The sequence below is a fragment of the Mobula birostris genome, chromosome 15, assembly GCF_030028105.1.
Source record: "Mobula birostris isolate sMobBir1 chromosome 15, sMobBir1.hap1, whole genome shotgun sequence".
Classification (NCBI taxonomy): domain Eukaryota; kingdom Metazoa; phylum Chordata; class Chondrichthyes; order Myliobatiformes; family Myliobatidae; genus Mobula; species Mobula birostris.
In genome coordinates, this window is record NC_092384.1 from 80,784,467 (window position 1) to 80,810,117 (window position 25,651).

Genomic DNA, 25,651 nt, shown 5'->3' on the forward strand with positions numbered 1-25,651 from the left:
ACTCCAACATAGGCCTTGCCAACATCTTGTGCAACTTCAACGTAACATCCCATCTCCTGTGCTGAGTGCTTTGATTTATGAAGGCCAATGTGCCTCGCTTTACAACTCTAACTCTAACTCCCACTTTCAATGAATTATGGACCTGTATTCCCAGATCCCTTCGTTCTACTGCACTCCACAGTGCCCTACCACTCACTCAGTACCCTGGTTGGTCCTACCAAAGTGCAAGACCTCGCACTTGTCTGCATTAAATTTCACCTGCCATCCTTCAGCCCAGTGGTCCCCAACCTCCGGGCCGCTGACCGATACCGGGCCGCGAAGCATGCAGGGTACAGCGGTAGCCGGGAGGCACCCAGCACATCTTTAAGAAAAGAGCTGAAATAAACAAGCTAATTAATTAGGTGCCGCCCGGCACATAAATGTTGGCCCAGATCAGAGGTGACACAATCAGCACTCGCCTCTGATCTGGGCCGACATTTACGTGCCGGGCGGCACCTAATTACTTAGTTTGTTTATTTCGGCTCTTTTCTGAAAGATGTGCTGGGTACGTCCCAGCTACCGCTGTTCCCCTGCATGCTTCGCGGCCCGGAGGTTGGGGACCACTGCTTCACCCATTTTCCCAGCTGGTCCAGATCTGGCTGCAAGCCATGATGGACTTTTTGCTGTCCAATACACCCGCAATCTTGATACTACCGCTCTCTGGCTTCACCCACAAAGCCAGTCTAGTCCAATTCACTACCTCATCTTGAATGCTGAGTGACTGAACCTTCTTGGCCAACCTCTCATGTGGGGCCTTGTCAAATGCCTTACATCCACTGCCTTGCCTTCATCAATTTTCCTGGTAACTTCCTCGAAAAACTCTATAAGATTGTTTAGAAATGACCTACCATGCGCACAGCCATGTTTGCCATTCCTAATCAGTCCCTGTCCCTCCGGGGAGGGGAGGGAGGAAGGGAACGTCGACTCAGACCATGAGAGGCCTGTGTCGGGCATTTTCATGCCTTACAAGGCGCAGATTGGAAGTCTGTGTGGGGCGCCACTCCTCGCACAGACACTAGAGCAATGTGTGGTTAATCCAATTACTTGTATATCTGGTCCTTTAGAATACCTTCCAGTAATTTTTACACTACTGATGTCAGGCTCACGGGCCTATGATTTCCTAGCTTATTCTTAAGAGATTTTCCTGAACAACAGGTCAACATTGGCTATCGTCCAGTCCTCCAGCACATCAGCTTGGCTTAGGATATTTTAAATATCAATGCTAGGCCTCTGCAATTTCTGTAGTTGCCCCCCTAGGGTTCAAGGGAACACCTTGTCAGGCCCAAGGGGATAATCCACTTTAATTTGCCTCGTGACATCAAACACCACCTCTGTATGATCTTTGACCTCATTGGTGTTTAACTCACTTCTGTGTCCGTCTCCCAAATAAATGCAGATGCAAAAATCCACTTGCGCTCTCCCCCATCAGCTCCGTGCATAGATTACCATTCTGATCTTCCAGAGGCCCAATTCTGTCCCTTGTAATCCTTTTTCTCTTAACGTGTCTGTAGAACCTTAGGGTTCTCCGTCACCTGTCTGCGAGAGCAACCATGCTTTCTGTTAGCCCTCTTGATTTCTTTCAAGTGTTCTTAAACTCCTCAATACTTTATTTGTTCCTTCCTGCCTCAACCTTTTACGCACCTCTGGTTTTTCTTAACCGGGACCTCAATATCTTTTGAAAAACAGTTCCCTACACCTGTTATCGTTACCTTTTATTCTGATGGGCAGATACAAGCATTGTACTCTCAACATCTCACTTTTGAAGACCTTCCACTTACCAAATACACTGATGCAAGAAAACAACCTGTCCCATCCACACTTGCCAGAACCTTTGTGTGACACCGGGGTATAGTACCGGTGGGGACGGGTCTGTCACTGTGTAACACCGGGGTATGGTACCGGTGGGGACGGGTCTGTCACTGTGTAACACCGGGGTACAGTACCGGTGGGGACGGGTCTGTCACTGTACAACACCGGGGTATAGTACCGGTGGGGATGGGTCCGTCACTGTGTAACACCGGGGTATAGTACCGGTGGGGATGGGTCTGTCACTGTGTAACACCGGGGTACGGTACCGGTGGGGACGGGTGTGTGGCTGTGTGACACCGGGGTACGGTACCGGTGGGGACGGGTGTGTGGCTGTGTGACACCGGGGTACGGTACCGGTGGGGACGGGTCTGTCCCTGTGTGACACCGGGGTACGGTACCGGTGGGGACGGGTCTGTCCCTGTGTGACACCGGGGTACGGTACCGGTGGGGACGGGTGTGTGGCTGTGTGACACCGGGGTACGGTACCGGTGGGGACGGGTCTGTCCCTGTGTGACACCGGGGTACGGTACCGGTGGGGACGGGTGTGTGGCTGTGTGACACCGGGGTACGGTACCGGTGGGGACGGGTGTGTGGCTGTGTGACACTGGGGTACGGTACCGGTGGGGACGGGTCCGTCGCTGTGTGACACTGGGGTACGGTACCGGTGGGGACGGGTCCGTCGCTGTGTGACACCAGGATAGAGCGGGTACCGGTGGGGTGGGACAGTCGCTGTACGACACCGGTTCTGTTCTGTGACCCCACCCTCGGCTGCTGCTCTGTTCCAGGGGCCGCTGATGGTCACTGAGGCACTGAAGCCGTACTCCAAGGGTGGTCCAAAGGCCTGGTTTGTCTCCAACATCGACGGCACCCACATGGCGAAGACCCTGGCTGAGCTGAACCCTGAGACCACGCTCTTCATCATTGCCTCCAAGGTGAGTCCCCATCCCTCCTCTGCCCAGCTGTAGTGTCGCTCTGTCGTCCCTCCATGTCCTCCTTTGCTGTCTCCATGTCTCGTGCCCTTCCCTCATTCCCCTCGGGGTTGCTGAGTGGGGGGTCCCACCAAGGGTCATTGGTTTTTGTTTGGGGGTCTAGTACTGTGGGTGTGCTTTTATTGCGAGGGTGGCCTGTGTGTGTGCAGGAGGGAGGGGGAGATCTGCTGGGCTGCGCTGCCACTGACCACCTCTCTGCCACAGACGTTCACCACCCAGGAGACGATCACCAACGCTGAATCTGCTAAAGAGTGGTTCCTGCAGGCGGCCAAGGACGTGAGTTGTACCAACGAGCGCGTGCGGGGTGGGGTGAGGTCGGTAGAGAGGTGCGCGCTGGAGGGGGAATGATGGGGGAGCGACGAGGAAACTGTATGCGGGATGGGGGTGATGGCTGATGGGTGTGCCGAAAGGCTAGATTGGGTAGAGGGAGCAGAGTGGGTTCTGAGAGGGTGGAGGATGTGGTGAGAGTTGAGTGGGATCTGAGGGTGAGGTCGGTGGAGGTGAGGGGAGGGAGTAGGTTCTGAGAGCAGGGAGTGGAGTGGGATCTGAGAGGGTGAGGGGAGGGAGTAGAGTGTTGGAGGCTGTGTCCAGTAGACGTGCCTGGTGGTGGGTGAGAGGAAGGGGTAGGTAGGCAGTGAGGGGGGAAGATGTGAGCTCTGGGGTCTCACTACAGCCACTTTCAACTGCAGTTCGCTCCTCTGCACGCAGTGGAAGCCCCCGGGAGGGCAGTTATGGATGACGGGTATTCTGAGAATCTTGGTGGACTGTCTGTGTGGGTTAGGCGGGTGGGAGGGGGTTTGTTTTGTTGTCATTGCTGCCAGTGTTCTGAACATTGTGGACGTGCCATGTTGGAAGGGGAATGTGTGACGTCACTTGTGGGCATGTCCTTGGGTTGTGCTGGTTGTTAACACAAAGACACATTCACTGTACGTTTCGACATACACAGGTGTGATTTACACAGTGGCATTGTGGTTAGCCTCTCTCTCTTACAGCTCAGGATGTTGCGCAGTGCCGAGTTCAATTCCGGCACGGTCCGTACAGAGTTTGTACCTCCTTCCTGTGTTTCCTCCGGGCAGTCTGCTTCCTCCCACAGTCCCACGGCCCACTGTTCAGTAGATTAATGGATCGTTGAAAATTGTCCTGTGGTTAGACTGGGGATAAGTTGGGTTGGCAGGTGTCCTGTAATGAGATGAGGGGTAAATTTGGTTGGCAGATTGTCCTGTGATGAGACGAGGGGTAAAGCGAGTTGACAGGTTGTCACCCCAGTGATCCCGCCCCCTCCCCCCCCCCCCCCCCGACGATGAGGTTATTCCTGTAATGAAGTTCGGTACTGATTTATATTTCCTGTTTTCCCTTCAGCCTGCTGCCGTTGCCAAGCACTTCGTCGCCCTGTCGACCAACGCGGTGAGTAGTGTTGCTTCCTGATGTTTTGGCAATCCATGGGTTCAGAGGTCATGAATGAGACAGAAAATTTGTCGCTTAAAATTGTTTTATTAAGTGGAACAAGAACAAAGAATGAACAGAGAAGGGATGAGAAACAAACCAGTTACTGTGTGACTGACCCGTATCGGGGTGGTGTCTCCGTTCTGACCGGTTACTGTGTTACTGACCCGTATCGGGATGGTGTATTGGTTCTGACCGGTTACTGTGTGACTGACCCGTATCGGGATGGTGTATCTGTTCTGACCGGTTACTGTGTGACTGACCCGTATCGGGATGGTGTATCTGTTCTGACCGGTTACTGTGTGACTGAACCGTATCGGGATGGTGTATCTGTTCTGACCGGTTACTGTGTGACTGACCCGTATCGGGATGGTGTCTCTGTTCTGACCGGTTACTGTGTGTCTGACCCGTATCGGGATGGTGTCTCTTCTGACCGGTTACTGTGTGACTGACCCGTATCGGGATGGTGTCTCTGTTCTGACCGGTTACTGTGTGACTGACCCTTATCAGGATGGTGTCTCTGTTCTGACCGGTTACTGTGTGACTGACCCGTATCGGGATGGTGTATTGGTTCTGACCGGTTACTGTGTGACTGACCCGTATCGGGATGGTGTATCTGTTCTGACCGGTTACTGTGTGACTGACCCGTATCGGGATGGTGTATCTGTTCTGACCGGTTACTGTGTGACTGAACCGTATCGGGATGGTGTATCTGTTCTGACCGGTTACTGTGTGACTGACCCGTATCGGGATGGTGTCTCTGTTCTGACCGGTTACTGTGTGTCTGACCCGTATCGGGATGGTGTCTCTTCTGACCGGTTACTGTGTGACTGACCCGTATCGGGGTGGTGTCTCTTCTGACCGGTTACTGTGTGTCTGACCCGTATCGGGATGGTGTATCTGTTCTGACCGGTTACTGTGTGACTGACCCGTATCGGGATGGTGTCTCTGTTCTGACCGGTTACTGTGTGTCTGACCCGTATCGGGATGGTGTCTCTGTTCTGACCGGTTACTGTGTGTCTGACCCGTATCGGGATGGTGTCTCTGTTCTGACCGGTTACTGTGTGTCTGACCCGTATCGGGACGGTGTCTCTGTTCTGACCGGTTACTGTGTGACTGACCCGTATCGGGATGGTGTATCTGTTCTGACCGGTTACTGTGTGACTGAACCGTATCGGGATGGTGTATCTGTTCTGACCGGTTACTGTGTGACTGACCCGTATCGGGATGGTGTCTCTGTTCTGACCGGTTACTGTGTGTCTGACCCGTATCGGGATGGTGTCTCTTCTGACCGGTTACTGTGTGACTGACCCGTATCGGGGTGGTGTCTCTTCTGACCGGTTACTGTGTGTCTGACCCGTATCGGGATGGTGTATCGGTTCTGACCGGTTACTGTGTGTCTGACCCATATCGGGATGGTGTCTCTGTTCTGACCGGTTACTGTGTGTCTGACCCGTATCGGGATGGTGTCTCTGTTCTGACCGGTTACTGTGTGACTGACCCGTATCGGGATGGTGTCTCTGTTCTGACAGGTTACTGTGTGACTGACCCGTATCGGGATGGTGTCTCTGTTCTGACCGGTTACTGTGTGACTGACCCGTATCGGGACGGTGTCTCTGTTCTGACCGGTTACTGTGTGACTGACCCGTATCGGGACGGTGTCTCTGTTCTGACCGGTTACTGTGTGACTGACCCGTATCGGGACGGTGTCTCTGTTCTGACCGGTTACCGTGTGACTGACCCGTATCGGGACGGTGTCTCTGTTCTGACCGGTTACCGTGTGACTGACCCGTATCGGGACGGTGTCTCTGTTCTGACCGGTTACTGTGTGACTGACCCGTATCGGGACGGTGTCTCTGTTCTGACCGGTTACTGTGTGACTGACCCGTATCGGGACGGTGTCTCTGTTCTGACCGGTTACTGTGTGACTGACCCGTATCAGGGTGGTGTCTCTGTTCTGACCGGTTACTGTGTGACTGACCCGTATCGGGATGGTGTATCGGTTCTGACCGGTTACTGTGTGACTGACCCGTATCGGGATGGTGTCTCTGTTCTGACCGGTTACTGTGTGTCTGACCCGTATCGGGACGGTGTCTCTGTTCTGACCGGTTACTGTGTGACTGACCCGTATCGGGATGGTGTATCTGTTCTGACCAGTTACTGTGTTACTGACCCGTATCGGGATGGTGTATCGGTTCTGACCGGTTACTGTGTGACTGACCCGTATCGGGATGGTGTATCTGTTCTGACGGGTTACTGTGTGACTGACCCGTATCGGGATGGTGTCTCTGTTCTGACGGGTTACTGTGTGACTGACCCTTATCGGGATGGTGTCTCTGTTCTGACGGGTTACTGTGTGACTGACCCGTATCGGGATGGTGTCTCTGTTCTGACCGGTTACTGTGTGACTGACCCGTATCGGGGTGGTGTCTCTGTTCTGACCGGTTACTGTGTGTCTGACCCGTATCGGGATGGTGTCTCTGTTCTGACCGGTTACTGTGTGTCTGACCCGTATCGGGATGGTGTCTCTGTTCTGACCGGTTACTGTGTGTCTGACCCGTATCGGGATGGTGTCTCTGTTCTGACCGGTTACTGTGTGACTGACCCGTATCGGGATGGTGTCTCTGTTCTGACCGGTTACTGTGTGACTGACCCGTATCGGGATGGTGTCTCTGTTCTGACCGGTTACTGTGTGACTGACCCGTATCGTGATGGTGTCTCTGTTCTGACCGGTTACTGTGTGACTGACCCATATCGGGATGGTGTCTCTGTTCTGACCGGTTACTGTGTGACTGACCCGTATTGGGATGGTGTATCGGTTCTGACCGGTTACTGTGTGACTGACCCGTATCGGGTTGGTGTCTCTGTTCTGACCGGTTACTGTGTGACTGACCCTTATCGGGATGGTGTCTCTGTTCTGACCGGTTACTGTGTGACTGACCCATATCGGGATGGTGTCTCTGTTCTGACTGGTTACTGACCCGTATCGAGATGGTGTCTCTGTTCTGACCGGTTACTATGTGACTGACCCGTATCGGGATGGTGTATCGGTTCTGACCGGTTACTGTGTGACTGATCCGTATCGGGATGGTGTATCGGTTCTGACCGGTTACTGTGTGATTGACCCGTATCGGTTCTGACCGGTTACTGTGTGACTGACCCGTATCGGGATGGTGTATCGGTTCTGACCGGTTACTGTGTGATTGACCTGTATCGGTTCTGACCGGTTACTGTGTGACTGACCCGTATCGGGATGGTGTCTCCGTTCTGACAGGTTACTGTGTGACTGATCCGTATCGGGATGGTGTCTCTGTGCTGACCATTTGACACTGCGAGGCACTGACTGGTTCCCATGTCCCCTTAGGGGAATTACATACAATATATAGAACAGTTCTTTGCTGGCTATTTGTTCCACAATTTGCGCTGATCTTTTTACGTTGGGGCGTCGGAGTTCAGAGTTTGTTCTGCCCGTGTGCATGTGGGTTTCCTCCGGGTACTCCAGTATTCTCTCAGACCAAAGACGCACCACGTTATCATAGAACTTAGACACCTGCAGCACATCACATGCCCTTTGGCCCACAGTGTTCTGGTAACCAGATGGCCTAGAATTTCCTTACTGCATTTATTAAACTCCACATACCTTCACAAGAGTCTTTTAAAAGACCATATTGTATCCAGCTCTACCACCATCGCTAGCAGTGCATTCCATGCACCCACCACTCGGTGTGGGAAAACGTACCCCTGACATCCTCTCCGTACCTATTTCCAAGCACCTTAAAACTATGCCCACTCATGTTAGTCATTTCAGCCCTGGGAAAAAGCCTTCGGCTATCCACGTGATCAGTGCCTGTAGTAAATTGTGCTGTGATCAGGCTCGGGTTACTGGGTGGTGCAGCCCTATTCTGTCCTAATCAGTATAACCCTCTCTTGTCTCTTAAATACCCAAAATGTACTGTATCTGTCTCCCACCAACCTTGGCATGGTGTTTCATATTCTCACCTCTCTGCGTTTTTGAAAAGAAACCTCTCAAATCTCCCCTGTAGTTTCTTCCAATCCCCTTAAAATTATGCTCCTGTTTATTAACCATTTCTTCCCTGGCAAAGTCTGGCTGTCTGTGACTTGTCATCTTGTACACCTCTTATCAATTTATTTCTCATCTTCCATCACTCCAGAGAGAAAAGTCACATCTCCCTCTACCTCTCCTCATAAGTCGTGCTCTGCACCCTCTCTCAACCTTCCTCAGCCCTCCCTTGTACGAGGTGACCAGAATGGAACACAATATTCCAAGTGTGGTCTAACTGGAAGCTTCCAGCAGAACCTGGCAACAGCCTTGAAAAGAATTGTTGATGAGAGGGAAAATAAATCAGCCATGATGGGGTAGCAGAGCAGACTTGATGGGCCAAATGTCCTCATTCTGGAATGTGCTACTTGACGTGGTAGAGGTAGAAACATTAGAGGTGTTTAGATGAACACATGAATGTGAGGGAAATAGAAAGATATGCACATTAGTTGGTCATTTGATTACTAATTAAATTGGATCAGCACAACACTGTGGGCTGAAGGGCCTGTTCCTGTACTATACTGTTCTATGTTATGTCTTAAGAGTATTTCAGATGGGAACTGAGTCAGGGTTTAGACCCAGAATGTCGACAGTTCCTCCCCTCCCTTCCTGATACTGTTTGACCTGCGACTTCCTGCGTCATTCCAGGGAGAGGATGCCTGACCAGGGCAAGCCTGCATCCAATCCCCTTTCCCCTGCGGATTTACCCCTCAGTTTTCTGACTGAATCTTCATTCACTCCACAGAGCAAGGTGAAGGCGTTTGGAATCGACCCCAACAACATGTTTGAGTTCTGGGATGTAAGTACGAGGAAGGGGTTGTGCTGGTTTTCGACCCGGGCAGGTGACCCATGGGTGAGGGTGGTGACGTTGGCAGGCAGGGGTGTGTATGGATGGGGTTGGTACTCCTGGTCAGCCATTTTCTTTTTAAAAAAAAAATTGTATTTGAAGCTACAATGATGTCACCGTAACAAGTCCTAATTAAATTGAGATATAGTGGATTCCTGTTAATTGGGACCAGTACATTCTGATCCAATTAAGCGGCTGCCCCAAATAGCTAAACTTGCATGAAAATAGTTAAATTATAAACATGACAAACTGTGTAACAAATTATATATTTAAATGAATACTGTACAAATTAAAACTTGAATAATACTGCTACAGGACTATAAAACTGTCTCCATATACAACCCTGAGATTCTTTTTCTTGTGGGCATACTCAATAACGGGCCAGCTGGTGGCGTAGTGGCATCAGCCCTGGACTTCGGAGCGAAGGCTCCCGAGTTCGAATCCAGCCGGCTCCCTTGCACACTTTCCATACGTGCTGGGTTGAGCATCGAGCTAGCAACTCGGCCTCGTAAAAATAAGAAAGTCTGCTTAAAAAAAAACACCGTTACGACAGCGTCCCGATGACTCCACTTGGAGTTAAGGGCTTTCTTCTTCTTCTTCATACTCAATAAATTCAATAATCATAATAGAATCAATGCAAGACCGCACGAACAGGGCGAGCAACCAGTTTGCAAAAGACAACAAACTCTGCCAATTCAAAAATAAATAATATTAACTAAGCAGTAAATATCAAGAACATGAAATGAAGAGTCCTGGAAAGTGAGTCTGTGGGCTGTGGGAACAGTTCAGTGTTGGGGTGACTGAGGTTGAGTGAAGTTACTGCCTGTGGTTCAAGGGGCTGATGGCTGAAGGATAATAATTGTTCCTGAACTTGCTGGTGTGAGTCCTGAGGCTCCACCAGCTCCTTCCTGGGAAGAGAGCATGAGCGGATCATGGATACTGCTTTCCTGTGATAACGCTCCCGTGGATGTGCTCAATGGTGGGAAGGTTTTACTTGTGATGGGAGTGGATTTTCCATTCAGGGGCATTGGTGTTTCCATACCAGGCCATGATGCAGCCAGTCAATATACTCGAGTTAATAGATTATAATAGTTATAGGCAGAAAAATTAATCCACTGTGCACTTTGCCATCTTATTTTGATTGACTGTAAGTGAACAAGATCAGTGCAGATAATGGACTGCCTTCATACAATGCTTTGATGATTGCATCCTCCAAATCTTCATTTTCATTCTAACATTAAGGATGATTGTCTTTACCTTAATTCTTTGTAGTTCCAACTTGTAGTGAAATTGTTTCAGTTTCACTCCTGGCTGTTTCTGGCATCTCCAAGTCTGAATACTTGAAATTGTACAGAGCGAAATAATTCTGAATTGTCTTATTGCTTATTTCTTGCCAACTATCAGTGACAAAAATTGCTGCTTTTTGAACTCAAGCACACGTAACCATTTAAAAACTGTTTGCTCTAAGCATGGTGTAATGTGTAACAGAAACACTGACACTAGTGAGAAACATCAGCAACAGTCTCCTGTCCCAGTTAAATGGCACAGAATCCCATATAAACAAACAGAATCCCAACTATTTTCTTGATTGGACTTTGTTCTTTTCGAGATGCCCCAATTAACTGGAATCCACTGTATTTCAATCCTCATTCATTCCCTGCTTTGCCCAGCAGTTCCCCAACACCTCCACGATGCCTGGCTTCTGGCAGTGACAATGGACTACTCATACTTGTGGATGGTGGACTTTCCCAAGGGCTGTGCAGTTGTGGAGATGAGGTGTGTCTGCGTCGACCACTTGCTGGACCTGCCTGCCTGCCTGCCAGCTGCTGTCTCTGGTTCCCGGGGCCGGAGGCTATTTTGGTCTCCGAACTTTGGAAAGTTCAAAGGTGCCTGGTGCTAAACGCACTGTTGGCGTCTGTGGTTTGGTGATCAGGTTACCTGGCAGAGAGCCGTGTCTTTCTCTCCTTCCATTCTACCCTGTCCTCTCCCCTCTCCACGTTCTGTCTCTCTCAGGGTGCAGACCCTGGCAGAGAGATCTCTAGCCCACTGGGCTGGGCTGGGCTGGGTGTGGTGCTGTGTACCTCAGACGCTCATCTGTGCCTTTCCTTCCTACAGTGGGTTGGCGGACGCTACTCCCTCTGGTCAGCCATCGGACTCTCCATCGCCCTGCACATCGGTAGGCCTTCCTGGGACCAGGGTCTCACCCCTGTGTTTCTTTTGTTAGTCGGCCAGAATCATGCGAATTTTGTGTCTCAGCAGCTGTACATAAAAATTACCATTAATTATAATAAGACTATATTTTAAAATGTACAGAAAGAGCAAGAAAGTACTTTTCCTGGGATCATGGAGGGGAACAAGCAGTTCTTCAAACATTTTCTGGCTCCTGTCCCTCCTCCCTGATGGTAGCAATGAGAAGAGGGCTTGTCCAGAATGAAGTATACTGCATTCCTGAAGCTATCCTTGATGGTGGGGAGGCTAGTGTCCGTGGTGGAGTTGGTAGAGTTTACAATCTTCTGCAGCTTTTCCCAGTCCTGCACATTGGAGCATTTATACCAGAAGATGATGCAACCAGTTAGAATGCTCTCCATGGTAAACAGTAGAAATTTGTGAGTGTCTTTGGTGACATACCAAGTCCCCTCAAACTCCTAATGAAATATAACCACTGAGGTGCCTTCTTTGTAATTGCATCAGTATGTTGGACCCAGGATAGATCCTCAGAGATGTTGACACCAGGAACTTGAAACTACTCACCCTTGCCACTGCCAATCCCTTGGTGAGGACTGGAGTGTGTTCCCTCGATTTTCCCTTCCTGAAATCCAAAATCAGTCCCTTGGTCTTACTGTCGTTGAGTGCAAGGTTGTTATTGCGACACCAATCTATCTCGCTTCATCGCTGCGCGAACCCCCGACCCCCGCCCTGGGCCTGATACTGTTGCCGTGGTAACTCCTGTTTCTGTCTTCCAGGTTTTGAGAACTTCTCCCAGCTGTTGAATGGAGCCCACTGGATGGTGAGTGGGTGGGACATCACCGTCAGACTCCCCTCCCATTTCACCCCCCTGAGGAGCACAGGGTATACCCCCTTAACAGTCTTCTGTGCCCAGGACTGGTCGTAACTGGATCTGAGAGTCCTAAATGGGAGGGGAGGGGGAGGAGTAGCACAGTGATCAGTGTTCAATTCCTGCTGCTGAGTGTAAGGAGTTTCTACGTTCTCCCTGTGACCGTGTGAGTTTCCTCCGCGTGCTCTGATATCTCCCCCGCCCCCGCCCCGCCCGAGGATGTGGGATAGCATGCTGTGTCGGCACCAGGTGCACAATGACACTTGTGGCCTGACCGCACCGCATCCTCGGACTGCGTTTGCTGTTAATGTAAAGGACATGTTTCACTGTATGTTTCGATGTACGTGTGACGAAGTTAATCTTTAAAGTCTTTAATCCCACCGGTTGGGCCATGCAAGAAGTTCAGCAGGTGCAGGAAATCCAGAGCAACACACGAGGAGCTGGAGGAACTCAGCAGGTCAGGCAGCATCTATGGAGAGGAATAAAGAGACCAGACTCTTCATCTGAGCTGCTCATTTTCCTCCGTAGATGCTGGCTAAGGTAGTGACTTTCCACAGCAGGTTGTGTGTGTTACCCACTGGCTGGGTGGTTCCCAAGACAAGAACTTGTCATCACTTCTCAACGTTGCTACTCCCAGAGCCCAGGAATGAAACAGGAGCTCGTCTTGCTCTCATTCTCCAGAGCAACACCTGATTAATGAGGCCAGTCTCCAAGCACATGAGAACCCTTCACGTTTGTCCCCACATTCCTCTCGGGCAATACCACAGTGACCTCACATGAAATTTCCTCTGGTCTTGCCAGCCCCTGGCAGCCCTTCACTACCTGTGCTGCTCCCCGCCCAGCCTCTTGAGCATCCCGGATTTCTGCCACTGTGCGGGTGGGGCCTGGGCGTAAGTGCTCGAATTCAGTCCCCAAGTAACCCTCTTCCGCTGTTGTTTAAACCTTCCTCCAGGGGTGTGTTCTAACATCAGCTGCCACGTACGTCAGTGCTAAGATTCTCATCATCCAGCCCTGCTATACCAGTTAGATGACAAAGACACTGTACAAATGCCGCCTGCCACAGTCTCAGTCTCACTCTCACTCTCATTCTGAAGGACAAACACTTCCAGTCGTCCCCACTGGAACGAAACGCTCCTGTCCTGCTGGCTTTGCTGGGCATTTGGTACATCAACTTCTACAACACGGAGACCCACGCTCTGCTGCCCTACGACCAGTACATGCATCGCTTTGCCGCCTACTTTCAACAGGTACAACTGCATTGGGTATGGTGGGGGTGCACGTGTCCGCGATGTGTCTGTGTGTGTGTGTGTGTGTGTGTGGGGTGAAATCCCATTGTTGGAGGTGACACAGGATCGGAAGATGTAGAATCCTTGTGGATAGAGTTAAGAAACTGCAAGGGTAAAAAGACCCTGATGGGAGTTATTTACTGGCCTCCGAAAAGTAGCCAGGGATGTGGTCTACAGATTGCAGCAGGAAATGCCAGGAGGGCAATGTTATGGGAGATTGCAAGGTGCAGATAGATTGGGAAAATCAAGTGGATGCCAGATCCTGAGAGGGCTTTTTGGAGCAACTTGTGTCTGAGCCTGCTGGGGGATTACCCATTCTGGATTGGGTGTTGTGTAATGAACCAGATATGTTCGAGAGCTTAAGGTAAAGGAACCCTTGGGTCACAATGATCATAATATGACAGAATTCACCCTGAAAGTTGAGAGGGAGAAGCTAAAGTCAAATGTATCAGTATTACAGTGGAGTAAAGAGGATTACAGAGGCATGAGAGAGGAGCTGGCCAAAGTTGATAGGAAGGGGCCACCTGCAGGGAGTAGAGCAGAACAGCAGTGGCGGGAGTTTCGGTGAGCAATTTGGAAGGTGCAGGATATATACATCAGAAAGAAGAGGAAGCGTTCTAAAGGGAGGGTGAAGCAACCGCGGCTGACAAGGGAAGTCAAAGCCAACATAAAAGCTAAAGAGAGGGCATATAATGGAGCAAAAATTAGGAGGAAGCTAGAGGATTGGGAAACTTTTAAAAACCAACAGGAGGCAACCGAAAAAATCATAAGGGGAGAAAAGATGAAATATGCAGCTAGCCAATAATATCAAAAATGATACCAGAAGTTTTTTTCAGATATATAAAAAGGCAGGTGAGAATAGCTGGAAAATGACACTGGAGAGTTGGTAATGGGGGACAAGGAATGGTGGACGAACTGAATAAGTATTTTGTGTGGAAGACACCAGCAGTATGCTGGAAGTTTGAGAGTGTCAGGGAGCAGAAATGTGTGAAGTTGCCATTACTAAGGAGATGGTTCTTGGAAAACTGAAAGGTCTGAAGATAGATAAGTCACCTGGACCAGCTGGTCTACACCCCAGGATTCTAAAAGAGGTAGCTGAAGAGATTGTGGAGACATTATTAATGAACTGTAAAGAATCAATTGATTCTGGCATGGTTCCAGAGGACTGGAAAATTGTAAATGTCACTCCACTTGTAAAGAAGAGAGGGAGGCAGAGGAAAAGAAATTTTAGGCCAGTTCGCCTGACTTCAGTAGTTGGGAAAATGTTGGAGTTGATTGTTAAGAATGTAGCTTTAGGGTACTTGAAGGCAAAGGACAAAATAGGCCGTAATCAGCATAGTTCTCTCAAGGAAAAGTCTTGTCTGACAAATCTGTTGGAATTCTTCACAGAAATGACAAGTAGGATAGATCAGAAAGGAGAATCGGTGGATGTTGTGTGCTGGATTTTCTGAAAGCATTTGACAAAGTGCTGTTCATGAGGGTGCTTAACAAGAGAAGAGCCCATGGTATTACAGGAAAGATACTAGCATGAATAGAGCATTGGCTGATTGGCAGGAGGCAAAGTAGAAATAAAAGGAGCCTTTTCTGTTGGCTGCTGGACAAGTTGTGGTCAGTGTTGGGACCGCTTCCTTTTACATTGTGTGTCATGATTTGGATGATCAAATTGATGGCTTTGTTGCAAATTTTGCAGATGATATGTAGGTAGGTGGAGGGGCAGATTGTGTTGAGAAAGCAGAGGGGTTGCCGGTGCTCTTAGATCAGGAGAATGGGCAAAGTAGTGGCAGATGGAATAGTGTCATGAAATGTGTGGTCATGCACTTTGGTAGAAGAAATTAAATATAGACTATTTTCTAAATGCAGAGAGAATACAAAAATCTGAGGTGCAAAGGGACTTGGGAGTCTGTGCAGGTTAATTTGTAGGTTGAGTCAGTGGTGAGGAAGGCACATGCAATGTTTGCATTCATTTCAAGAGGTCTAGAATATAAAAGCAAGGATATAATGTTGTGGCTTTATAAGGCACTGGTGAGGCCTCACCTGGAGTATTGTAAGCAGTTTTGGACCCCTTATTTAAGAAAGGATTTGCTGATGTTGGAGAAGGTTCAGAGGAGGTTCACAAAAATGATTCCAAGAATGAAAAGGTTGTCATACGAGCAGTGATTGGGGTTCTGGGTCTGTACTCACTGGAATTTAGAAGAATGAGGTGGGGATATCATTGAAACCTATAGAGTGGATGTGAAGAGGATGTTTCCTTTGGCAGGGGGAGTCTAGGACCAGAGGGGACAGCCTCAGAATAGAGGGACGTCCATTTAGAACAGAGGGGAGGAAGAATTTCTTTAGTCAGAGGGTGGAAGATCTGTGGAATTTGTTGTCACAGGTGGCTGTGGAGGCCTGGTCTCTGGGTGGATTTAAGGCAGAGGTTAGTAGGTTCTTGGTGTCAGGACATGAAAGGTTATGGGGAGAAGGCAGGAGAGTGGGGTTGAGAGGGAAGTGGATCAGCCATGATGGAGTGGTGGACCAAATGGCCGTACTCTGCTCCCGTGTCTTGTGTTCTTGTGGAAGAAGCTTTTAGCCAGTCTGGCAGTCCTAGTCCTGATGCTCCTGCATCTCCCTCCTGACAGTCATGGCTCAAAGAGATTGTGGGGTAGACGGTAGGGACAATACTTAAGGCCCTTCATCTGCAATATTCCTGGTAAATATTAATAATAACATTTAGAGCACTTTTCATACAGGTGATGTAGTTCAAAGTGGTTTACAATGGAATAAAAGAACAGATATGAAAATAAAAGAAAATGTTTGAGCTGGTGTTTAAAACTGAGTCTGCATCTGTTATAGTTTTAGATGTTGAGTTCCACCGTTTAGGAGTGTAGCTCTAAAAAGCTGACCTACCAAATATCCTTTGAGGGAGGTGGTTTAAATTTACGAGGCCGGCGGAAGAAGCCCAGAGAGCTCGAGCAGGATTATAAAACAAAAGTGATTCTGTCATGCACTTCAGTCCAGATCATTGAGAGCTTTAAAAACAAGTAAGAGAACTTTAAAGTCAATTCTAAAAGATATAGGAAGCCAATGTAAATCCACTAGTACGGGAGTGATATGTTCCCTCATCCTGGTTTTGATTAAAAGTCTATCTGAATGAGTTGAAGTTTCCCAATAAGTTGCTTTGGAAGGCTGTTAAAAAGTGCATTGCAGTAATCTCATCTGTTCAATATAAATGTTTGAATTAGTTTTCCAGCATCAATTTGTGACAGAAATAAATGTACCTTTGCAATATTTCTTAAGTGGAAAAATGCTGGTGGTCACTTTATGTGTAAGGGTGGGGATTGCCTGTCAGACACACGTCAGCGTGTCGTCAACTGGGGTTACCTGCGGCTGCTGATAGGTGCAACAGTTTTTAATGTCTCTCCCCCCCAGTCGATGCCTCGTTGGTACTGAGCTATTGTGATTGGCTAATTCCCAACCCTCTCCTCCCCGTTTCCAGGGTGACATGGAGTCCAGTGGCAAGTATGTCACCAGTGCAGGGACCCGGGTGAACTACCAGACCGGGCCTATCGTGTGGGGGGAGCCTGGAACCAACGGACAGCATGCTTTCTACCAGCTCATCCACCAGGGTGAGTCTCCACCAAGGCTGGGCCCGGGAGGGAGGGAATGTGAGTCACTGGCCTAGGGCAGGTATGGGTGCCTTAAGGTTGTCGCAGCCAGGGCAGAGACGGGAAGGAGTGGGAGATAAGCTCTCACTGCCCATTAAATGCTCCAAATGATGTGCGTCTCAAATAATTTCTGACAAACAAATCCAGCCTTTCCATGTGGCTTATCCCCTGAGCCCAGTGGAACTGTATCTACCAACAGGAGGAGCAAAGGTGGGTTACTGACACACTAAAATCAGCCACTTCAGGCAGTTAGGTCTCATCAGCCGAGGTTGACAGTTCATCTAGGAGAAGGAAAACTCTGATTTCAAACCCCCGCTGCCTTGTAGCTATCTAATAGAGGAATGGATTTAAAAGGTGGGAGGAGGGGTCATTTACTGTGTTTGGTGCTCCCAGTGTGGCCTCCTGTATATCGGTGAGATCCGACGTAGATTAGGAGACCACTTCACCAAGCATCTACGCTCTGTCCACCAGAACAAGCAGGATCTCCCCGTGGCCACCCATTTTAATTCCACTTCCCATTCCCATTCCGATATGTCCATCCATGGTCTCTCTACTGTCGTGATGAGGCCACACTCAGGTTGGAGGAACAACACCTTATATTCCGTTTGGGTAGTTTTCAACCTGATGGCAAAATTTCTCAAACTTTCCCCACCCCCTTTTTCCTCTCTCGCCGTATCTCCTTGGCCGTCCATCGCCTCCCTCTGGTGCTCCTCCCCCCTTGTTTCTTTCTTCTGTGGCCTTCTGTCTCTTTCACCAAACTTCCCAGCTCTTTACTTCATCCCTCCAGGTTTCACTTATCGCCTGGTATTTCTCTCTCCCCTCCACCACCTTTCAAATCTATTCCTCAGCCTTTTTTCTCCAGTTGTGCTGAAGGGTTTCTGCCCAAAACATCAACTGTACTTTTTTAGAAACATAGAAAACCTGCAGCACAATATAGGCCCTTCGGCCCACAAAGTTGTACCGAACATGTCCCTACCTTGAAATTACTAGGCTTACCTATAGCCCTCTATTTTCCTAAGCTCCATGTATCTATCCAAAAGTCTCTTAAAAAACCCTATCGTATCTGCCTCCACCAGCGTTGCCGGCAGCCCATTCCACGCACTCACCACTCTGAATTAAAAAACTTACCCCTGACATCTCTGTACCTGCTCCCCAGCACCTTAAACCTGTGTCCTCTTGTGGCAACCATTTTAGCCCTGGGAAAAAGCCTCTGACTATCCACACGACGCTGCCTGGCCTGCTGAGTTCCTCCAGCATTTTGTGTGCGTTGCTTTGTTTTTAAATGTTACTTATTTAGAAATACAACGTGGAATAGGCCTTCCAGCCCTTTGAGCCACACGGCCAGAAACCCACCGATTTAACTGTAGGATAATCACGAGATAACTAAAATCTCAGTCTCTCTCCCCCTCTCTCAGCGAGAGGGGAGACCAACAAAACATACAACTTTCTGATTATGATGTTACAGTTTGCCATGTCGCTTCTATTCTGAGTTCTTCGACTCGGCAGCAAACTCTTCCCCCATTATTGAAAGAAAGAAAGAGTGATTGCCCGAGTACAGAGGCCTCTGACAGCCAATCCGCTGTTTGTGATGTTCTGTTTCTCTCGCGACGTCTCTGTTAGTGACACCAGTGTGGAGTCAGCTTGTCCACAGGCCCAGGCCCTTGCCCCAAAGGTACGTACATCTTCCATCCAGGCCACGTAGAAAACCTACAGCACAATACAGGCCCTTCGGCCCACAAAGCTGTGCTGAACATGTCCTTACCTTAGAACTACCTAGGCTTACCCATATTTAAAAACGGTGGGTCAGTGGAACCGTCGCTGTAAAGAACTGCAGTTTGAGTGCAGCTGTACATCATGAACCCCAACACCTTGAAAAGGGAAAAAGAGACGTGAAAAGAGATTCCCTTCCGCAGGTGAGCTCGAAAAGCTGCGCTCTGGTGATATCTTGGCTCTGTGAGGAAACCAGGGCCTTCGGAGACTGAGAGCAGTTTTGGGCCCGTTGTCAATATTTCCGATGTAACCAGGTGATTATTACCTGGGATTCTTTTTATGAACCCTGCATTCTTCCATTTATGAGCTTTTTTTAAAAAAAAACTTGACATTTCTCTACGTGCTGGGGTGCTGGAAAGGATGTGCTGGCATTGGAAAGAGCCTAGCAGAGTTCCACGAAATGATCCTGAGACTGAATGAAAGGGTTAAAGTATGAGAAATGTTTGATGGCTCTGGGTCTAGACTCTCTGGGGTTTAGGAAGAGGACAGGTGTGGGTATAGGAGGGGGTAATGTGGCTGCTGACTGTTTCAGGCTGGATCTGTGTGTCGTGTCAGTGTCTGATCTCAATGCAATGTTCCTTCCTCCACTCCACAGGAACACGGATGATTCCTGCTGACTTCCTCATCCCAGTGCAGACCCAGCATCCAATCAGGAAGGGACTGCATCACACGGTACGTCAGAGTCTGGTGGTCATCTGTTGTGTCCTTATCCGACAACGACAGCAAAACTGTGGTGGAGAGTTTTTAAAGTGGGAGTGGGGCAGTTCCACTCGCTCGACCTCGGAAGTCTTTTTCCACTGGTACGAGTAGTCGTCACAACTGGGGTCTTCCCCAGTCGCTGTGGATGACCATGACGTCCTCTGTGTATAGTCGTCCCCTTTGCTCTCCACGGAGCATTACAGAGCCACCTTCCTGGCTGTTGGATCTCACTGTAGATCCCATCCGCCCAGTCCGCCGGAGCTGTCTTCACGTAGGGACATACCTGTCCTAGCGTCTCACCTGGTGTGCCCTGCCTGTGGAAGCTGTGTACTGGGGTGTGGCCGCTGTCACGTGCGAACAGCTGCTTGGAGCCACAGGTGAGAGCTGAGTGTCCGGTGGCCCCAAAGGTGAGTGAGCCGTCCCAGCAGCCCCTCACTGGACACCCCTTACAGCACAGAAAATGGGCCCTCCAGCCCATACCAATCAGTTATTCTGTGTAGTCCCATCAACGCACGTCATGACCACAGCCCTCCATAACCCTCCCATCCCTGTACTTATCCAAGCTCCTGTTAAATACTGAAATGGAGCCCGTTCCACACTCGCACCTCCCTCTTGAGAGAAGTTCCCTTAAACATTTCACCCTTAACCTGTGACATCTAGTTCCAGCCTCTCACAACCTCAGTGAAAACGCCTGCTTGCACTTACCCTATCTATAAGGACCCCCACCACCCAGGGTGTGCTCTCTTCTCATTGCTCATCGAGGAGGCACAGGAGCCCAAAGACACACACTCAATAATTCAGGAATAGCTCGTTCCCCTCCACCACCAGATTTCTGACTGGACAATGAAACCCAAAACATGGCCTCTCTTTCTGCACTACTTATTAATTTCTATATTTCTTATTAAGCTTAGTATTTTTTGTTTTGCATTGTACTGTGTAAAAGTCAGGCAATCACTGTATATGCAGCTAGGGTGCTTAATACTTTTGCACAGTACTCTAGTAATTTTAGGTATTGTATTGCACTGTACTGCAAATTTCATGACATGTGGTGAGTGTTCGTAAACCTGATGCAGACATGGGTGTCTATTGTGGACTGAGAGCGGGAAGGGGGAGGGAGAGGGGAATCATGGTTAGGGAAAAGGGGAAGGAAGAGGGGAGCGGAAAGCACCAGAGAGACGTTCTGTAATGATCGATAGGTTTATTGTTTGGAATCAAATGACCTTGACTGCAGCCTCAGTACCCTTTGAGGATTCCCAACATCCTTTGCTCCCGGCAGATTTACAAACCTGCTCTCCGCTCCATGTTGACAAGTGTAGTACTGTGCAAAAGTCTTGGGCACCATAACTATATATCTGCCTAAGGCTTCTGTACTGCGTGTCTGTGATATAAACCTGATTCAGATTAAAGAAATCTGATTAGCTAAGGAAAAAAAAAAGTATCTTTCTTCCAACCAGGCAGTAGAGGGTGTGTCGCCACTGGGCTAGGCTGGTTCCAGGTGGTTAAGCTGTTCCAATAAGCAGAGGCAGAGGTCGGCCATTCAGCCCATCGAGTCTGCTTCGCCATTCCATCATGACTGATTTTTTTTATCCCTCTTAATCCTGTTCTCCTGCCTTCTCTCTGTAACCTTTGACACCCTGACTAATCAAGAATCTTATCAACCTCTGTTTTGAATATACCCAATGACTTGGCCTCCACTGCCGTCTGTGGCAGTGAATTCCTGAGATTCACTTCCCTCTAACTAAAGAAATTCCTCCTCATCTCTCTCATCTGTGTTGTAAATGGATGTACCTCTATTCTGAGGCTGTATCATCTGGTCCTAGACTCCTCCACTATAGGCACTATCCTCTCCTTATCCACTCTTTCAAGGCCTTTCAACGTTAATAGGTTTCAATGAGATTTCAGTGCTGCAGCTGTACAGGACCCTGGTCAGACCCCACTTGCAGTACTATGCTCAGTTCTGGTCACCTCACTACAGGAAGGATGTGGAAACCATAGAAAGGGTACAGACAACACACATCAAAGTTGCTGGTGAACGCAGCAGGCCAGGCAGCATCTCTAGGAAGAGGTACAGTCGACGTTTCGGGCCGAGACCCTTCGTCAGGACCTCCTGACAAAGGGTCTCGGCCTGAAACGTCGCCTGTACCTCTTCGTAGAGACGTTGCCTGGCCTTCTGCGTTCACTAGCAACTTTGATGTGTGTTGCTTGAATTTCCAGCACCTGCAGATTTCCTCGTGAAAGGATACAGAGGAGATTTACAAGGAAGTTGCCTGGATTGGGGAGCATGCCTTATGAGAATCAGTTGAGTGAACTCAGCCTTTTCTCCTTGGAGCGACAGAGGATGAGAGGTGACCTGATAGAGGTGTATAAGATGATGGGAGGCATTGATTGTGTGGATAGTCAGAGGCTTTTTCCCAGGGTTGAAATGGCTAACATGAGAGGGCACAGTTTTATGGTGCTTGGAAGTAGGTACAGAGGAGATGTCAGGGCTAAGTTTTTTTTATGCAGAGAATGATAAGTGCGTGGAATGGGCTGCCAGCAACGGTGGTGGAGGAAGCAGATACAATAGGGTCTTTTAAGAGACACCTGGATAGGTACATGGAGCTTAGAAAAATAGAGGGCTGTGGGTAACCCTAGCTAATTTCTAAAGTAAGTGCATGTTTGGCACAGCATTGTGGGCCGAAGGGCCTGTATTGTGCTGTGGGTTTTCTATGTTTCTAAAAATACATGTGAACAGTGCAGTACAGGTAAAAAGACAGTAAACATCTCAGTGTCCTAGTGATGAGGCCTCGATGGTGACAGGATATTCATTAGTCTCACAGCCTGGGGGAAGAAGCTGTTACCCAGTCTGGCAGTCCCAGTCGTGATACTCCTGTACCTCCTTCCTGATAGTAGTGGGTCAAAGCGACAAGAGTGGGAGATGCCTGGAATGCCCCCTCAGGACATACAATAAATAAAGGCATCTGTTAGTCTTGCGAGACCATGGATCTGCGCCTGGAAAGTCTTCACTCTCCAGGGCGCAGGCCTGGGCAAGGTTGTATGGAAGACCAGCAGCTGCCCATGCTGCAAGTCTCCCCTCTCCACACCACTGATGTTGTCCAAGGGAAGGGCATTAGGACCCATACAGCTTGGCACCAGTGTCGTCGCAGAGCAAAGTGTAATTAAGTGCCTTGCTCAAGGACACAACACGCTGCCTCGGCTGGGGCTCAAACTCACAACCTTCAGATCGCTAGTCCAATGCCTTAACCACTTGGCCATGTGCCCACACGGACATACAATAGCAGAGGCATATAGACAGACAAGTGAACAGGAAGACAGTGAAGGAATACAGACCGTGTGCGGGCAAAACAGATTAATTTTTTGCCATCATGGTCAGTGCAGATATGATGGGCTAAAAACTAAGTGAAGCAATGGCTATTCCGGGTAAGGGTTCAAAATCCAATGAAAAGAATTTTCATGTCTGAGTAACCTTGGAACTGCAGGATGGTTTATGGCTGTTTGTCTCTTGATCATCTGTCCAAATCAAATATTTAATGATTTGAACACAAATCATTTGATTTTAGTTTTTTTTTTACAAAAACATCATTGGTGGTTGTCCGTCTTGTTTGATGTTTCTGTGTTTTCCCCCCCCCCCCATTCTTCTAAACTCCAGCCCAGAGGCATCAAATGCTCCTCGTACATTAACCCTTTCATTCCAGGAATCATTCTCGTGACCCACCTCTGAACCCTCTCCAGTTCTTTGGATAGCTCCCCTGGGATGTGCACTGTATCACTCCCAGCCTTCTGCTGTGGGTATCTTTGGCTGAACCAGAATGACATTCCTGAACTCTCCATTCCTTTCCCAGATCCTGCTGGCAAATTTCCTGGCACAGACGGAGGCACTGATGAAGGGGAAGACGACGGAGGAGGCTCGGAAGGAGCTGCAGGCGGCTGGCCTGGGCTCAGATGCTCTGGAGAAACTGCTGCCCCACAAGGTGAGGCCAAGGGTCTGTGCCATTCCGATACAGGGACATGTCCTGTTCTCCACCCACGTCCTTTCCACCCCTACAACGTGCCTCCTCTCCCCACATCCTGCAGCAGGAGATGTGTTCTCCTCTCCATCTCCTTCCTCTACCCCACTGCCACCGGGAAACGTGTCAACTTCTCCCCATCTCTCTGCTGTGACCCCCCCCTGCTTCGTCATCTTTGCCCCTCCCTCTTTCCTCCCACATCTCACCCTCTCTCATGAACTTCCAACCCCTCTCCCATCTGCACCCCCTCTGGACTGAAGTATACCGAAAGCCTGCAAGCACGTACTGCTGGGCCCAATGGCAGCTTCTACTCTGCCCTTATCAAACTCTTGAATGATTCCCTAGTGGAGTAAGATGGATCATGAAATAGGATCTAGTGCTTTCCTGGGGTATATGATGAACAAACTGTTCTCAGGCTTCCAACCAGATACAAGTATCGATGACAAACTCTGCCATCTTCATCAGGGATGATGCCCGGGCGTGCTTAGTCCTGTGATATTTATATTCAACTCCCATCATCCCTGCCTCCTGATTGGTTAGTCCTCATCCAATCAGGATTCTGCCGTCCCACCTTGTTTATAATCGAATCCCAGTTTTCACTTAGAGCGAGACCTTCATCTTTGTTAAAGTTCTTTTCCTCTACCAGGTGGTCCCAGAAGCCATTGGTATGGCACAGTGTTTTTGTGCTATTGAAGACAATCCTTTGGCGATTCCGCATGCATTCTGGACTTCATAATCTGCCTCGTTGTGATCTTGCACTTTATTGTTTACCTGCACTGTAGTTCCTCTCTCACTCGCACTTTGAAGGGTCTCAAACAGCAACTGTTCATTCCTCCCCATAGCTGCTGCCTGGCCTGCTGAGTTCCTCCAGCATTCTGTGTGTGTTGCTCTGGGTTTCCAGCATCTGCAGAATCTCTGCATTTGTAAATTTAATCTGCATTCTCGTATTGTTTTTGCTTGTACTAACCTAGTACACTGCTGTGGTGACCTGGTTTGTGGGGAGGGTACACGAGGTGAGCCGCTCACTGCTGTGGTGACCTGGTTTGTGGGGAGGGTACACGAGGTGAGCCACTCAGTAGATGTGATGATAACCAGCCATTTACCCCCTCGGATCTGCTCTCTCTTCCAGGTTTTCGAGGGGAATCGTCCCACCAACTCCATTGTCTTTAAGAAACTGACTCCATTCATGCTGGGGGCCCTGATCGGTGAGTGCTGCTGACTGTGTCTAGGGTGCGGGTGGGAGTGGAGAGCCCCATACTTTAGAAAAGATGTACTGGCCTTGGAGAGGGTGCAGAGGAGCTTCATGAGAATGATTCCGGGAACAAAAGTGTTAATGTAAGAAGAGCGTTTGATGGTTCTGGGTCTGTATTCGCTGCAGTTTAGAAGAATGAGAGAGATCACATTGAAAGGCGTAGCGAGAATGGATGTGGAGAGGATGTTTCCTACAGTGGGTGAGTCTAGGACCAGAGGGCAGAATAGTCTCAGAATAGAGGGATATCCATTTAGAACAGGGATATGGAGGAACTTCTTTAGCCAAAGGGTAGGGAAATCTGTTGCCACAGATGGCTGTGGAAGCCAAGTTATTGGTATATTTAAAGCAGAGATTGATAGGTTCTTGATTAATCAGGTGTCAAAGGTTACGGGGAGAAGGCAGGAGAATGGGATAATAAATCAGCCACGATGGAATGGTGGAGCAGACTCGATGGGCCGAATGGTACACAGCAATTCTGCTCCTGTGTCTTGTAGTCTTTCGGTGTGGATTTTAATGGCAGTGGGGTGGGGAATGTGTGTGGGAGTGTTTTCCCTGTGGGATGGGATGTAATGGATATGGGGGGAGGTGGGTGTTTTGAGGGTGGGGGTTCCTGTGGGGTGTGGTGGGCTGGGGACGACAGTTTTTTTAAGTGGGGTGGTGGGGACAAAGGGCTGTATTGGTGATGGCGGGGGGAGCCGAAGATTTCTTTGGGTGGGGTGCCATGTTCAAGCAGGTTTCCCATCGTGTCTCC

At 49.2% G+C, this 25,651-nt stretch overlaps 1 protein-coding gene across 1 annotated transcript in view; it reads left to right on the forward strand.

Annotated features, from left to right (window-relative positions):
- gpib (glucose-6-phosphate isomerase b) overlaps positions 1-25,651 on the forward strand; it is a 48,102-nt gene that overhangs the window by 16,487 nt on the left and 5,964 nt on the right. The window contains exons 6-16 of the mRNA XM_072279998.1: positions 2,634-2,780; positions 3,042-3,113; positions 4,197-4,241; positions 9,086-9,139; positions 11,303-11,363; positions 12,151-12,194; positions 13,337-13,489; positions 17,004-17,133; positions 19,538-19,614; positions 23,484-23,612; positions 24,778-24,853. Of these exons, the coding sequence (XP_072136099.1) occupies positions 2,634-2,780; positions 3,042-3,113; positions 4,197-4,241; positions 9,086-9,139; positions 11,303-11,363; positions 12,151-12,194; positions 13,337-13,489; positions 17,004-17,133; positions 19,538-19,614; positions 23,484-23,612; positions 24,778-24,853 (988 nt within the window). The remainder of the gene's footprint in view (positions 1-2,633; positions 2,781-3,041; positions 3,114-4,196; positions 4,242-9,085; positions 9,140-11,302; positions 11,364-12,150; positions 12,195-13,336; positions 13,490-17,003; positions 17,134-19,537; positions 19,615-23,483; positions 23,613-24,777; positions 24,854-25,651) is intronic.